General features: G+C 39.5%; 1 protein-coding gene across 3 annotated transcripts; it reads left to right on the top strand.

Annotated features, from left to right (window-relative positions):
- The first annotated feature begins 1,456 nt into the window (after positions 1-1,456).
- LOC133139357 (galectin-2-like) lies at positions 1,457-13,099 on the top strand. 3 transcript variants are annotated; one of them, XM_061258834.1, is made up of 4 exons: positions 1,457-1,508; positions 6,857-6,933; positions 7,035-7,191; positions 8,084-8,450. In XM_061258834.1, the coding sequence occupies exons 1-4, from the start codon at positions 1,503-1,505 to the stop codon at positions 8,228-8,230; spliced, it is 387 nt and encodes a 128-aa protein (XP_061114818.1). In that variant the 5' UTR covers positions 1,457-1,502; the 3' UTR covers positions 8,231-8,450. The 3 variants fall into 3 exon arrangements, with proteins under 3 accessions (XP_061114818.1, XP_061114817.1, XP_061114816.1); XM_061258833.1 differs by lacking the exons at positions 6,857-6,933; positions 7,035-7,191; positions 8,084-8,450 and adding exons at positions 11,510-11,586; positions 11,688-11,844; positions 12,717-13,099 and having other exon boundaries at positions 1,470-1,508; XM_061258832.1 differs by lacking the exons at positions 1,457-1,508; positions 6,857-6,933; positions 7,035-7,191; positions 8,084-8,450 and adding exons at positions 9,222-9,253; positions 11,510-11,586; positions 11,688-11,844; positions 12,717-13,099.
- The last annotated feature ends 3,879 nt before the right edge of the window (positions 13,100-16,978 follow it).

The following is a 16,978-nucleotide window of genomic DNA, read 5'->3' as shown; positions in this document are numbered from 1 at the left end:
TTCTCTGAAACATTTACTAGAGACCCTCTGACATCTGTCAAAACTCACTGCGTATGATAATCATTTCAGCTTCAACAATAAATCTCTCTCATGAGTAAATCTGTGTGTGGCACTTTATTGGGGGCAGAGGGGTCCAGTTCTTTCTACAAGTGAGTAAGTGCACTTTGTGCCGGATCTCGCTCTACCTTCAAAAGGTGCACGGATTAATGCGCTCAACCAGCGGAAGATGGATACGTGTGTTCAGTGGCTATAGTTGGAAATGTCTAACTTCTCTGAAGAAAAACGGCTCTAATTTTTACTATTTTTTTCCTGCACATGTATTTCAAATACACACGATACGTCATGTAAATAAGACGGCTTCAGAGTTGCTGTAAGGTGTATTTCTTCACTTTGAAGGAGGTAGGCTACTGACTCCTATAGGCTCCTATAGGCTTCAACCTTTAAAAATGCTCGAGAAGTCTAATCTGACTCGAGCAAGGAAATAACAAATGGCAGGGAAACTCAACCTCACACCCTACGTCCTACTAACCCTAGTACGAACATACACAAAAAACATCCATCCATCCCTTATCTTAACCCGCTTATACTGAACAGGGTCACAGGGGGGCTGGAGCCTATCCCAGCATACATTGGGCGAAAGGCAGGAATACACCCTGGACAGGTCGCCAGTCCATTGCAGGGCACATACACCATTCACTCACACACTCATACCTGCGGGCAATTTAGACTCTCCAATCAGCCTAACCTGCATGTCTTTGGACTGTGGGAGGAAACCGGAGTACCCTGAGGAAACCCACACAAACACGGGGAGAACATGCAAACTCCGCACAGAGAGGCCCCGGCCGACCAGGATTCGAACCCAGGACCTCCTTGCTGTGAGGCGGCAGTGTTACCCACTGCACCATCCGTGCCGCCACAAAAAACATTAATACTCTAATTCAACTGACGAAGTAGGATACTTATACCGAGGCTAGAATACACAAGACACTAAGCCTCTAATTCAGCTGACCAAACCGGAGTACATGAACAGCGATGGGGGTCTCAGACATAGAACCCCAGCTATCAGGAGCTCACAATGCTCTCCACTGAGACGGGCGATAACTCCTTCAACTTTTTTAAATGCATTTTTTAATGTGGAAAATGTAGCCTACTTATTCTGTAGGGTTTTATTCTTTTTCATTGTGCATGTATTTGCATTCTTTCATTTTCCTGTGGTACTAAAACAAATCTAGTCATGCGACATTTTGCAATCCTTTCCTGTGTATTCAGCACATTGCATTTTTCAGGAGAACTTACACAAAAAACACCCCCACTTTACTAAAACACCCACAAGTTAATATGTTCGGACAATTTTGATTCTACCACAGGCAATCACTCAATTTGATTGGTTAGAGTTTGCCAAATCCTGCCTTCTTAGCTCTCTCAGATACACATAAATACAGGCACCATGCCTTATATTCAGAACCGCACAGCTGTAAATACCGAACTACTGAACCGCCAAGATGACTGTAAGTGATGAGAATTATTTTAGTTTTGATTATGTATGATTTGATCTATTATTTTAGTACTGTTCGCCGGGTGAAAGTGACCTGGAACATTATTGGGATTTAAGAGCAATACATAAATAATAATTGTGTCAACATACTTAACAAATATTGTCTATCTCATTCCTAAAAACAATATAGATACATTATATGGTTAATGCCTGCTAATTAACTCTGCCAGATTATATTTAACAATTACCGCACCATTTATTTTTTGTGAAAAAGTTGTAATTCATACAAGAAATCCACGATAATGAAGAAACAAGGCTTTTATGACTATTGATGTTTATTGTTTTGAGCTGAAACATAAAACAAGCACCAAACATGTCACTTACTATAAAATAGATCTTTCAAAAATGGCAAATGTCATATGAAAAAGAATTCTGAAATACCACTGGATAACTGTGTGTATGTGTACACCTGTCTGCACTGGATAAAACAGAACACTGTGTGTGCATACCAGTCTACACACCACATGATGGACAGAATTTCAGTATGAGTATTATCTCCTGCATGTGGTATGTGTTTTTGTGTCCTCTGATAGTCTTCTTCTGATAATATTGATGGATAAATGTAGTAACGCACAGACTGTGAGGCAAAACAATTTATCTGCTTTGTCCATCCCCGAATATGCATGTGTGTGTGTGTCTGCATGTGTCTGTGTGTGCATTTGTGTACATGCATGAGTGTGCTTGATATCCACAGAGAAACAAAGAGGTGATTTTAAAAATAAATATGTTGCGGGAATCTTAGTCCAATAATTCATTGGACAGTGCCACATTTTTTGTCATTTTGGTTCTGTGCTCTAGCACTTTGAGTTTGAGGATATAAGGATATAATGACAAGGAGGTTGAAGTGCAGACATTCAGCTTCAATCTGAATGTATTTTCATCCATATCTGATGGACTGATTAGAAATAACAGCACCTTTTGCACATGGTCCCCCCATTTTAAGGTACTACAGGTATTTGTTGAATTGGCTTCACAGATGTGTTCTGTTGGGCAGGTATATTCATTTATGTCGTCGCTGAATGCAGAAGAGAGCTGTTGATGTCTAGTCTTGACTCTAGACTTTGCAATTGCCTTCGGAGATTGCTGTTGGGCTGTGATAAAATTAGGAAGACAGCAGTGTCGATGCAAGTTAAGCTGGTCGTCATAAGGCTCATGAAATGAAAATCAATCAATGAGGAACATTGCAAAAACCCTGGGCATGACAACATTTGGGTTCAGTTTGGTTCATTATTAACAAGAAAACAACTGGTGAACTCAATTATGTCAATAGACCCAGTAGAGTTGGAATAGTACACCAGCAGGACTACAGAGAGTACACTACAAGATGCACACCACTGATAAGCCTGACTAACAGAAAGGCAAGATTTGTTTGCTAAAAAGCACCTAAAAGAGCCTCAAGAGTTCTGGAACAAAGTCTTGTGCACAGAGGAGATAAAGATTAACATGTACCAGAGTGATGGAGGAAAAAAGGGATTTCCCAAGATTCAAAGCATACCATTTCCTCCGTGAAACATGGGGAGGGCGTGTTTTGGCTTGGGGCTGTTTGGCTGCTAGTGAAAGAGGCTCACTTATCTTCATCGATGATGCGACTGCAGACCGAAGTTGAGCAATGATTTCTGAAGTCGACAGAAATATTTTATCTGCTCAGAGAAAACCAAATGCCTCCAAACTTGTTGGACGGCACTTTCATTTCATTTCATTTCATTTTTATTTGTTCCTTTCATGAAAATGCACATTGCAATATAAAGTTAACACACAAGTCCACAACACATCTGTCAAATTAATGCTTTTCATGATTGGAAAGGAGCAGAAAGAAGAATATAATTCTTATTTTTTGTCTGCCCCTTACTTGAACACAACATTCTTAGATGGTCTGCCTTTTCCATTAACCTACACCTTCACCCACACCATCACCTACACCCTTAATTCCAACAACATAAAACAAAATAACCTGTAAAATAGAAATCATATTCAAGTTCAAAACATTAATTTTAAAGTTAATTTTCATATGCATATTGTCTAATTTGTCTTTCTTTATACATTTTTTTAAACTGAAAGATATCTGTACAACCTTTTAAATCCTTCTGTTGAGAATTCCAAAGTTTGACGCCGCTAACAGAAACACACATTTGTTTTAAAGTGGTCCTAGCAACTTGATGCTTAAAATCAAATCTCCTTCTATGATTTTCATCTTCTGAGGAAAACACAAACAGTTTTTGCACATTCTTTGGCAATACTCTCTTTTTAGCTTTGAACACAATTAATAATGTCTGCTGTTCAATTATCTCTTTGAGTTTCAATAACCGTGCCTAAACAAATAATCCATTAGTATGTTCTCTAAATTTGACTTTGTGAATAATTCTAACTGCTCTTTTCTGTAGTAAAAGCAATGGCATTGTATTGCTTATATATGTGTTACCCCACACTTCTGCACAATAACACAAATAAGGCAGTATAAGTGAACAGTACAACATTCTCATTGTGTTACAATCTAAAACATATTTTGTTTTGTTCAAAATAAAAATATTCTTGGACACCTTTTTTTTTACATGTGATATATGAGATTTCCATGTCAAATTTTCATCCATTATTACACCCAAAAACCTAAACTCGGATACTTTCTCAATGTTAATTCCATCAATAGATAATGAGATGTCATCCTTTTCTTTATTAGCAAACACCATAAACTTAGTTTTTTTCAAATTTAACGATAAACATAAAGCTATCAACTTAAATTTACTTTTAATTGTGTCCAAATATTCATTGATTTTAGTCAAATGTTTAGGTAAGCTTCTACAATTGAAATGTATTAACGAAAATGTCTTATCTAATTCAATACTATCATTAAGTTGTTCCTCAGTATAGTATCTACAAGAATCATTGATATGATTAAAAACGTGATTCTCCGGATCCACATCACCTTCAAAATCATAACTTCTATGTTCTGTGAATTCAGATCTTGAAAAGACTTGACTCTTAAATGAATCAATCATTTATCAGAAATAATAAATTATGTCCTGTCAATCTTTTTAAATTCCAAAGTAGATTCATTCTCAGAACCTCATCATCATCTTCCTCAGTAGAAAAGCAAATATATGCTTCATCTACCAATCCATAAGGGTAAAAAAGATTCAAAAAAGAAAAAAGAAAAATGTCCACAGAGAACTTCATTGTTAGTCACTTGTCACTGTTACTTGTATTGATCCAAGTCCCTCAGATGTCTAACCACAACCACCTTAGCTTGCTCTGGTGGTCCATTTAATCTTATGAACACTTTTCCATTCCTTGTCCAGGTTGCTTGGATTTTATTTAGCTTTCGCAAGATACGTCCATTCCAAGCTAATTCAGCATTTTTCTTTGTCAAGTGTTCACTTACATACACCCCAGTGCCTTTAAGCTTCTTGGCCTGTTTTAACATCTCCACCTTGTGCTTCCTGTTTACAAACCTGACAAGAATTTTAGGCTTGGTTTTTTTATCCTTACGAGGAAAAGTGTGACAGGCTGAGATTTGGTGACTCTCCAGGTAAATGTTTTTACTTGACATGAATTGAACAACTTGTTGCTCTAATGTATGCAGCTCCTCAGGTAATGCATCCTCACCTAGCTGGTCACCAGCCGGGTCAGCAGCCCTAGCGTAGCTTCGATGTTTGGTCTCTAGCCCTGTGATTACAAGGCCATCAGCTCTGGAATACTGCTCCAAGTCATCAACCCTTTGTTCAAGCATTTCCATCCTTTGGTCTTTTTGTTTAATTGTTGCCTTCAGCTCACGGATCTCCTCCATTAGGCCTGTGAGGGTTTGTTGTTGCTTCACCACTTTGCTGATCTCCTCAGACATAAAGTTGAGAGAGCTTCTAATCTCTCCCAATTCCCCCGCCAGCCCTTTGATTGTAGTCGCCATCTTGATCCAAGTAGATCACAAATTGAATGAGAAGAAAAAACAAAGAAAACACTGCTCTGTTGCCAAACACCATGTACTCCCAAAACCTAGTCCTTAATCCCAAAACACCAAATTGTCAAGATTTCCAAAAATTGGAAGTAAATCAATACTGTGCATACAGCAATGATTTAATTTTGACTAGATGGCCCTCTATTTTGGTGATTTTTGATGAATTGTAACAGGCCTCTGTGCAGAGAAAAACAGTGGCAGCCATCTTCCTTCCTTCCTTCACCCCTTCCCATCAGTACCCAATCACTTCACCATGCAACAAGTCCCCCCCATCAGACCCCTCCAACTTATCCAGAATGCAGCAGCTCGTCTGGTCTTCAACCTTCCCAAATACTCACACGTCACCCCCCTGCTTACTTCCCTCCACTGGCTGCCTGTCATGGCTCGCATCAAATTCAAAACATTGGTGCTAGCCTTCCATGCAGTTCAGGGGTCTTCCCCAGCTTACCTACAAAAAAACATCAGACCCTACACCCTTGCCAGACCTCTTTGTTCAGCCTCCACAGGCCGCTTGGTATCTCCCCCTCTCTGAACCTCCACCTCACGCTCACGACTACTGTCTGTTCTGGCTCCACGGTGGTGGAACAAACTCCCCGTTGAGGTCAGAACTGTAGAATCTCTCCCCACCTTCAAGCGCAAACTGAAGACGCACCTCTTCAAGCAGCACCTCTCCCCATCCCTCCCTACCTCCATGTGAACCTTAATTGTTGTCTTTGTGATTTACGTTGTGTTTCGATATTTTTAGTTGGCTAGGTAAGCAGTATTTGGATAGTTAAGTTTTGGCACATTTGCTTTGTTGTTTGTTTATTTATTTGTTGTTTAAAAAAAAATAATAAAAAAAAAAATAAGGCCCTGGTCCTTATCTTTGTTGTACGGGTAGCAATTGAAATTGTACTTCCCTCTAGGGTCTTTCAGCGCACTTATCCCTGGTTATGGGTATGCACTTTGTTGTACGTCGCTCTGGATAAGATGTAAAAGTCAATGACCCGAAACATACTGCAGATTCAATCACTGGATATGAATCCAACTGAACATGCATTTTACATGCTGAAATTAAAATTCAAGCCGACCGTCTTCACTTCAACCTCATTGTCATTTGTCATTGTTTCCTTTCAAACTCAAAATCCTAGAGTACAGAACCAAAATAACAAAAAAATGTGTCACTGTCCAATGAATTATGGTGCTCACTGTATGTGCAGAGGTGTGAGGGCAAATTAGAGATGAAGGTAATATGAGAAGACGTGAAGACCCCTTTTTGGTCCATATTTACCATGATCTGTTAATGTTTCCTGCCTAAGAGAACTGAAAGAGTGAATGCATAATCACAAGAAAAATGTTTTATGTTTTTACCATAGGTCGAGTGCAAACACATGTGCTTCAAGTCAGGAATGGAACTAAAAGTCACTGGGAGCCCTAACAGCAATGCAGTCCGGTGAGCCATTGCTGCTTCTGTATGCTCTTGGTAAACCTCTTGCTGTCTTCATCCATGTTCATCCATCACCCATGCATTGTGTGGCTCTCTTTCTCTCCCAGTTTTGTGATCGAAGTGAGAGAATCTGATGAAAATATTGCGCTGCACTTTACCCCGACCTTCCCTGGTACCATAATCATGAACTCCAGGAAGGATGGAGTCTGGGGTGAGGAAGTGAGATCTTCACACTTCCCTTACCAGTATTTGCAGGAGTTTGTGGTGAGTCCTGAGACAGGGAGATGCTCTGTTGGAGGTGCTGAAAGGACACTTTGTCCAGTCCTCTGTACCTGTGTCCAATGGATCAGTTTGTGATTCGGTATCGGTGTCATAGGGGGGCATGGGGAGGGGGGTTGCTACAGTAGAGGCAGAGATTCATGGGAAATATTCCAACAAATGAATTCAATATGAAGGACATTGCATCCTATAGTATGTTCTTTATTCAAGACCAACAAGGTAAAAAATAGGTTTATACAAAAATGGATATACTGTGTTGTCTGAATGTATTTGTAGAGTGATAAATAATGTTCCAAAATATATGTAATTTACACAAATCTGTTTTTTATGCTAACAATAGCTAATACTAGACTCCAAAGGCAATCAAAAGCCTAGAATCAAGACTAGATACTGAAAGACTTCTTATACCTGCACCAAGGGAGCGATTGAATACACCAGTCTAATCGGAAACAGCCTAGAAGCCAACTGTCCAATAACTTTTCATTCCCAAAAAAAGAGGAGACGATGTATAAAATGGATGTAAGTCCTACACAGATCACCTGCTGTGGATGTAAATATCCTCAAATTAAAGGTGGCAGTACATTTACATAATTTAAAATCTAATGTGCTGGAGTACAATGCCAGAAGGACAGAAATTGTACCACTGTCCAAATATTTTTGGACTGCACTGTAAATATAAATGATATTAATGTAGATCAAGACCTTGATATTTATTCTTGGATCACTTGTTGCCTTTTGATTTCATCGTTTTTTAACTGCAGTCTTTTTTTCTTTTCTTTTTTTTAATGAATTTTTTGACTTCCTTTTTGGTAATCTGTCTGGTATCTCTCATGCCTTCTCTCCCCCATTCCCCATGTTCTCTCCTTCTCTCCTCCAGGTGACCATAACCTTCACGGACACTGCATTTTACATTAATCTGCATGATGGCCATATGTTGGAGTTCCCCAACCGTCTGAGAAAAATGAAATACGATTTCATTAAGATTTATGATGATGTCAAGGTCGATGACATTGATATGAAATAAAGACCAACCAGGAGGTGCTGGACATCTCCTTTCTGGCCCCTGATTGGCTGCTCTGCTTCTGCTTCCTGGTGCCTTCCTAAAGCTTTGTCCCTCCCAGAGATCAGTGCACTTAATCCTGTGCTTCTCTGAAACATTTACTAGAGACCCTCTGACATCTGTCAAAACTCACTGCGTATGATAATCATTTCAGCTTCAACAATAAATCTCTATCATGAGTAAATCTGCGTGTGGCACTTTATTGGGGGGAGAGGGGTCCAGTTCTTTCTACAAGTGAGTAAGTGCACTTTGTGCCGGATCTCGCTCTACCTTCAAAAGGTGCGCGGATTAATGTGCTCAACCAGCGGAAGATGGATACGTGTGTTCAGCGGCTATAGTTGGAAATGTCTAACTTCTCTGAAGAAAAACGGCTCTAATTTTTACTATTTTTTTCCTGCACATGTATTTCTAATTCACACGATAATTCAGTAGGATACTTATACTGAGGCTAGAATACACAAGACACTAAGCCTCTAATTCAGCTGACCAAACCGGAGTACATGAACAGCGATGGGGGTCTCAGACATAGAACCCCAGCTATCAGGAGCTCATAAAGCTCTCCACTGAGACGAGCGATAACTCCTTCAACTTTTTTAAATGCATTTTTTAATGTGGAAAATGTAGCCTACTTATTCTGTCGGGTTTTATTCTTTTTCATTGTGCATGTATTTGCATTCTTTCATTTTCCTGTGGTACTAAAACAAATCTAGTCATGCGACATTTTGCAATCCTTTCCTGTGTATTCGACACATTGCATTTTTCAGGAGAACGTACACAAAAAACACCCCCACTTTACTAAAACACCCACAAGTTAATATGTTTGGAATATTTTGATTCTACCACGGGCAATCACTGAATTTGATTGGTTAGAGCTTGCCAAATCCTGCCTTCTTAGCTCTCTCAGATACACATAAATACAGGCACCACGCCTTATATTCAGAACTGCACAGCTGTGAATACCGTACTACTGATACCGCCAAGATGACTGTAAGTGATGAGAATTATTTTAGTTTTGATGATGTATGATTTGATCTATTATTTTAGTACTGTTCGCCGGGTCAAAGTGACCTGGAACATTATTGGGATTTAAGAGCAATACATAAATAATAATTGTGTCAACATACTTAACAAATATTGTCTATCTCATTCCTAAAAACAATATAGATACAATATATGGTTAATGCCTGCTAATTAACTCTGCCAGATTATATTTAACAATTACAGCACCATTTATTTTTTGTGAAAAAGTTGTAATTCAAACAAGAAATAGACGATAATGAAGAAACAAGGCTTTTATGACTATTGATGGTTATTGTTTTGAGCTGAAACATAAAACAAGTACCAAACGTGTCACTTACTATAAAATAGATCTTTCAAAAATGGCAAATGTCATAAGAAAAGGAATTCTGAAATACCACTGGATAACTGTGTGTGTATGTGTACACCTGTCTGCACTGGATAAAACAGAACACTGTGTGTGCATACCAGTCTACACACCACATGATGGACAGAATTTCAGTATGAGTATTATCTCCTGCATGTGGTATGTGTTTTTGTGTCCTCTGATAGTCTTCTTCTGATAATATTGATGGATAAATGTAGTAACGCACAGACTGTGAGGCAAAACAATTTATCTGCTTTGTCCATCCCCGAATATGCATGTGTGTGTGTCTGCATGTGTTTGTGTGTGCATTTGAGTACATGCGTGAGTGTGCTTGATATCCACAGAGAAACAAAGAGGTGATTTTAAAAATAAATATGTTGAGGGAATCTTAGTCCAATAATTCAATGGACAGTGCCACATTTTTTGTCATTTTGGTTCTGTGCTCTAGCACTTTGAGTTTGAGGATTTAAGGATATATTGACAAGGAGGTTGAAGTGCAGACATTCAGCTTCAATCTGAATGTATTTTCATCCATATCTCATGGACTGATTAGCAATAACAGCAACTTTTGCACATGGTCCCCCCATTTTAAGGTACTACAGGTATTTGTTGAATTGGCTTCACAGATGTGTTCTGTTGGGCAGGTGTATTCATTTATGTCGTCGCTGAATGCAGAAGAGAGCTGTTGATGTCTAGTCCTGATTCTAGACTTTGCAATTGCCTTTGGAGATTGCTGTTGGGCTGTGATAAAATTAGGAAGACAGCAGTGTTGATGCAAGTTAAGCTGGTCGTCATAAGGCTCATGAAATGAAAATCAATCAATGAGGAACATTGCAGAAACCCTGGGCATGACAACATTTGGGTTCAGTTTGGTTCATTATTAACAAGAAAACAACTGGTGAATTCAATTGATCAATAGACCCAGTAGAGCTGGAGTAGTACACCAGCAGGACTACAGAGAGTACACGACAAGATGCACACCACTGATAAGCCTGACTAACAGAAAGGCAAGATTTGTTTGCTAAAAAGCACCTAAAAGAGCCCCAAGAGCTCTGGAACAAAGTCTTGTGCACAGAGGAGATAAAGATTAACATGTACCAGAGTGATGGAGGAAAAAAGGGATTGCCCAAGATTCAAAGCATACCATTTCCTCCGTGAAACATGGGGGAGGGCGTGTTTTGGCTTGGGCCTGTTCTGCTGCTAGTGGAACAGGCTCACCTATCTTCATCGATGATGTGACTGCAGACCGAAGTTGAGCAATGATTTCTGAAGTCGACAGAAATATTTTATCTGCTCAGAGAAAACCAAATGCCTCCAAACTTGTTGGACGGCACTTCACCATGCAAAAATAAGGCCCTGGTCCTTATCTTTGTTGTACGGGTAGCAATTGAAATTTTACTTCCCTCTAGGGTCTTTCAGCGCACTTATCCCTGGTTATGGGTATGCACTTTGTTGTAGGTCGCTCTGGATAAGATGTAAAAGTCAATGACCCGAAACATACTGCAGATTCAATCACTGGATATGAATCCAATTGAACATGCATTTTATATGCTGAAATTAAAATTCAAGCCGACCGTCTTCACTTCAACCTCATTGTCATTTGTCATTGTATCCTTTCAAACTCAAAATGCTAGAGTACAGAACCAAAATAACAAAAAAATGTGTCACTGTCCAATGAATTATGGTGCTCACTGTCTGTGCAGAGGTGTGAGGGCAAATTAGACATGATGGTAATGTGAGAAGACGTGAAGACCCCTTTTTGGTCCATATTTACCATGATCTGTTCATGTTTTCTGCCTAAGAGAACTGAAAGAGTGAATGCATAATCACAAGAAAAATGTTTTATGTTTTGACCATAGGTCGAGTTCAAGAACATGAGCTTCGAGTCAGGAATGGAACTAAAAGTCACTGGGAGCCCTAACAAGAATGCATCCCGGTGAGCCATTGCTGCCTCTGTATGCTCTTGGTAAACCTCTTGCTGTCTTCATCCATGTTCATCCATCACCCATGCATTGTGTGGCTCTCTTTCTCTCCCAGTTTTGTGATCGAAGTGAGAGAATCTGATGAAAATATTGCGCTGCACTTTACCCCGACCTTCTGTGGTGTCATCATCATGAACTCCATGAAGGACGGAGTCTGGGGTGAGGAAGTGAGATCTTCACACTTCCCTTACCAGTGTTTGCAGGAGTTTACGGTGAGTCTTGAGACAGGGAGACGCTCTGTTGGAGGTGCTGAAAGGACACTTTGTCCAGTCTTCTGTACCTGTGTCCAATGGATCAGTTTGTGATTCAGTATCGGTGTCATAGGGGGGCATGGGGAGGGGGGTTGCTACTGTAACCGCAAGGCAAGATTCATGGGAAATATTCCAACAAATGAATTCAATGTGAAGTACATTGCATCCTATAGTATGTTCTTTATTCAAGACCTAGGTAAAACTAGGTAACTAGGTAAAAAATAAGTTTATACAAAAATGGATATACTGTGTTGTCTGAATGTATCTGTAAATAATAAATAATGTTCCTAAATATATGTAATTGACACAAATCTGGTTTTTATGCTAACAATAGCTAATACCAGACTCCAAAGGCAATCAAAAGCCTATAATCAAGACTAGATACTGAAAGATTTCTTATACCTGCACCAAGGGAGTGATTGAATACACCAGTCTAATCGGAAAACAGCCGAGAAGCCAACAGCCCAATAACCTTTCATCCACAAAAAAAGAGGAGACGATGTATAAAATGAATGTAATTCCTACACAGATCACCTGGTGTGGATGTAAATATCCTCAAATTACAGGTGGCAGTACATTTTCTTAATTTACAATCCAATGTGCCAGAAGGACAGAAATTGTACCACTGTCCAAATATTTATGGACTGCACTGTAAATATAAATGATATAAATGTAGATCAAGACCTTGATATTTATTCTTGGATCACTTGTTGCCTTTTTATTTCATCACTTTTTAACTGTAGTCTTTTTTTTACTTCCTTTTTGGTAATCTGTCTGGTATCTCTCATGCCTTCTCTCCCCCATTCCCCATGTTCTCTCCTTCTCTCCTCCAGGTGACCATAACCTTCACGGACACTGCATTTTACATTAATCTGCATGATGGCCATATGTTGGAGTTCCCCAACCGTCTGCAAAAAATGAGATATGATTTCATTAAGATTTTTGACGATGTCAAGGTCAATGGAATGGATATGAAATAAAGACCAACCAGGAGGTCCTGGACATCTCCTTTCTGGCCCCTGATTGGCTGCTCTGCTTCTGCTTCCTGGTGCCTTCCTACAGCTGTGCTACCAGTGCACTTTGTCCCTCCCAGAGATCAGGGCACTTAATCCAGTGCTTCTCTGAAACATTTACCAGAGACCCTCTGACATCTATCAAAACTCACTGCATATGATAATCATTTCAGCTTCAATAATAAATCTCTATCATGAGTAAATCTGTGTGTGGCACTTTATTGGGGGAAGAGGGGTCCAGTTCTTTCTACAAGCGAGTACCGTAAATCCTCAAATTGTGTCCGGGATTCTATTTGAAGCCGGGCCTCGGATAATAGCCGGGGGCGTGGTCGATTTGGAAAAATAAAGGCCGGCACCATTTATTTTTTGTGAAAAAGTTGTAATTCATACAAGAAATCCACGATAATGAAGAAACAAGGCTTTTATGACTATTGATGTTTATTGTTTTGAGCTGAAACATAAAACAAGTACTGTAGAGCATTTTACATAAGTGTGCCCCTCTACAGACCCCCAAAAGGATACGGACTGTGTTGACCATGTTGACACAAGGTCAGCAAGGTTTGATGAAAAGACAGTGCTTGTCAATACAGGACTATTGCTCCCATCATTGTGCTGACTCTGCGCAATTCTGCCACCTCAGTGGAATGCTCCCAGAACTGATGAGTTGAAATAGCACTGTATAAACCATGGGTTTTCCACATACAGTGTTTGGTGTCTTTAGATAGCTAATGGTGTGAGAAATACTTTGGTGTCATTGGTGGTGTAGTACACTGGTTGCTGAATAAAGATCTTGTAGGAATAAACCACAGGTAATGCAAGTTACCTGTGAGTCAGCATCCAGCTGTAATACAAAGGTTAACCAGGTTTGTTGGACATACAGAGATGACATCAGCAGGACCATTGTTGTTACCTCCATCTTTATTTGATGATTTGTTTTTTTCCTGAAAACCCTGGGTATATAGAGGGAAACGTGGAATGGTTCGAGGAGACTCGTTAATACAACCTCCGGCGCACCATTCGCGTATAGCCATTAATATTGCACCTTTCCACGTAATTATATTTCTGCATTGCACATTATTGAATAAATTGTATTAATTTGAACTTGCATCCTCTTGAATTACATCACTGCACACATAGCAGTTTACAGTCCTAACACACATATACAACCTAGGATACCTGCACCCCGTAGTCACTCGCCTATACACCAGTACCGTCACAAGATACATACTAAGTGTATCATTGTAGGCTATACAGGCCATAGGTACGTCCGCGTCTATACAAATAGATAACGATCTTAAAGAGCCACACTATTGGTGGACATTTGCAGTTCCTTTTGTATGACTGTTAGAGCAGAGGAGCAGTTGAACTTATCTTTTGGAGTCAGATAAACGAGAACAAAATTAAATTAACCCTGTTCCAGTAGCATTGGTCAGACTACACGCGTTTCCTTCACCTCTCGGATACTTCCGCCTTTTGGTGTATTTGGGGGGTGTTCCTACAGTACCAAACATGTCACTTACTATAAAATAGATCTTTCAAAAATGGCAAATGTCATATGAAAAAGAATTCTGAAATACCACTGGATAACTGTGTGTGTACTGTCCAGTTAGGATAGTAACATTTAAATGTGCATAGCATAAATAATAAATAGCAGTGTTTGAGTTTTATTTTATGACTGTGGAAATTAGTTGGGTCTAATGGACAAGAAGGATGCCACGGTTAGTAATATGTGCTTTGTGTAACATTTATATTTGATTTTGTACAATTAGCGATTATGTTTGTAACTAGTTATTATGAAAATACATGTATATTTGTTCATTTGCGTTCCAGGTTTCACAATCTGCTTGGTTTTCAGTAAAAATAACGAAAACAAGTTGAATGGTGTCCGTACCCCTCTGTCCAGCCTTTCGGTCGGCATTAGTGGACCGCACAGTGTGTGTATGTCTATACCTGTCTGCACTGGATAAAAGAGAGCACTGTGTGCATACCAGTCTACACACCACATGATGGACAGAATTTCAGTATGAGTATTATCTCCTGCATGTGGTATGTGTTTTTGTGTCCTCTGATAGTCTTCTTCTGATAATATTGATGGATAAATGTAGTAACGCACAGACTGTGAGGCAAAACAATTTATCTGCTTTGTCCATCCCCGAATATGCATGTGTGTGTGTCTGCATGTGTCTGTGTGTGCATTTGTGTACATGCGTGAGTGTGCTTGATATCCACAGAGAAACAAAGAGGTGATTTTAAAAATAAATATGTTGAGGGAATCTTAGTCCAATAATTCAATGGACAGTGCCACATTTTTTGTCATTTTGGTTCTGTGCTCTAGCACTTTGAGTTTGATGATATAAGGATATAATGACAAGGAGGTTGAAGTGCAGACATTCAGCTTCTATCTGAATGTATTTTCATCCATATCTGATGGACTGATTAGAAATAACAACACCTTTTGCACATGGTCCCCCCATTTTAAGGTACTACAGGTATTTGTTGAATTGGCTTCACAGATGCGTTCTGTTGGGCAGAACATTTATGTCGTCGGTGAATGCAGAAGAGAGCTGTTGATGTCTTTGGAGATTGCTGTTGGGCTGTGATAAAATTAGGAAGACAGCAGTGTCGATGCAAGTTAAGCTGGTCATCATAAGGCTCATGAAATGAAAATCAATCAATGAGAAACCCTGGGCATGACAACATTTGGGTTCAGTTTGGTTCATTATTAACAAGAAAACAACTGGTGAACTCAATTATGTCAATAGACCCAGTAGAGCTGGAGTAGTACACCAGCAGGACTACAGAGAGTACACTACAAGATGCAAACCACTGACAAGCCTGACTAACCGAAAGGCAAGATTTGTTTTCTAAAAAGCACCTAAAAGAGCCTCAAGAGTTCTGGAACAAAGTCTTGTGCACAGAGGAGACAAAGATTAACATGTACCAGAGTGATGGAGGAAAAAAGGGATTTCCCAAGATTCAAAGCATATCATTTCCTCCATGAGACATGGGGGAGGGCGTGTTTTGGCTTGGGCCTGTTTGGCTGCTAGTGAAACAGGCTCACTTATCTTCATCGGTGATGCAACTGCAGACCGAAGTTGAGCAATGATTTCTGAAGTCGACAGAAATATTTTATCTGCTCAGAGAAAACCAAATGCCTCCAAACTTGTTGGACGGCACTTCACCATGCAACAAGTCAATGACCCGAATGACCCGAAACATACTGCAGAAAAAAGAGGAGACTATGTATAAAATGGATGTAATTCCTACACAGATCACCTGCTGTGGATGTCAAAAAATTAAAGGTGGCAGTACATTTTCATAATTTAAAATCCAATGTGCTGGAGTACAATGCCAGAAGGACAGAAATTGTACCACTGTCCAAATATTTATGGACTGCACTGTAAATATAAATGATATAAATGTAGATCAAGACCTTGATATTTATTCTTTTTATTTCATCGTTTTTTAACTTCAGTCTTTTTAAAAAAAATTTAAAATTGTTTTTATTTTTTTACTTCCTTTTTGGTAATCTGTCTGGTATCTCTCATGCCTTCTCTCCCCCATGTCCCTCCCAGAGATCAGTGCACTTAATCCTGTGCTTCTCTGAAACATTTACTAGAGACCCTCTGACATCTGTCAAAACTCACTGCGTATGATAATCATTTCAGCTTCAACAATAAATCTCTCTCATGAGTAAATCTGTGTGTGGCACTTTATTGGGGGCAGAGGGGTCCAGTTCTTTCTACAAGTGAGTAAGTGCACTTTGTGCCGGATCTCGCTCTACCTTCAAAAGGTGCACGGATTAATGCGCTCAACCAGCGGAAGATGGATACGTGTGTTCAGTGGCTATAGTTGGAAATGTCTAACTTCTCTGAAGAAAAACGGCTCTAATTTTTACTATTTTTTTCCTGCACATGTATTTCAAATACACACGATACGTCATGTAAATAAGACGGCTTCAGAGTTGCTGTAAGGTGTATTTCTTCACTTTGAAGGAGGTGGGCTACTGACTCCTATAGGCTCCTATAGGCTTCAACCTTTAAAAATGCTCGAGAAGTCTAATCTGACTCGAGCAAGGAAAT

This window comes from Conger conger, chromosome 10 (assembly GCF_963514075.1).
Source record: "Conger conger chromosome 10, fConCon1.1, whole genome shotgun sequence".
Lineage (NCBI taxonomy): Eukaryota > Metazoa > Chordata > Actinopteri > Anguilliformes > Congridae > Conger > Conger conger.
Note: the sequence above shows the minus strand (reverse complement) of the source record. Positions and strands in the feature narration are given on the sequence as shown.

Bases quoted from the DNA above. Each gene is read 5' to 3' on its own strand.
- LOC133139357 (XM_061258833.1), top strand. The intron at 11,587-11,687 runs GTGAGCCATTGC...TTTCTCTCCCAG, and splicing joins CCTAACAAGAATGCATCCCG to TTTTGTGATCGAAGTGAGAG. The intron at 11,845-12,716 runs GTGAGTCTTGAG...TCTCTCCTCCAG, and splicing joins AGTGTTTGCAGGAGTTTACG to GTGACCATAACCTTCACGGA.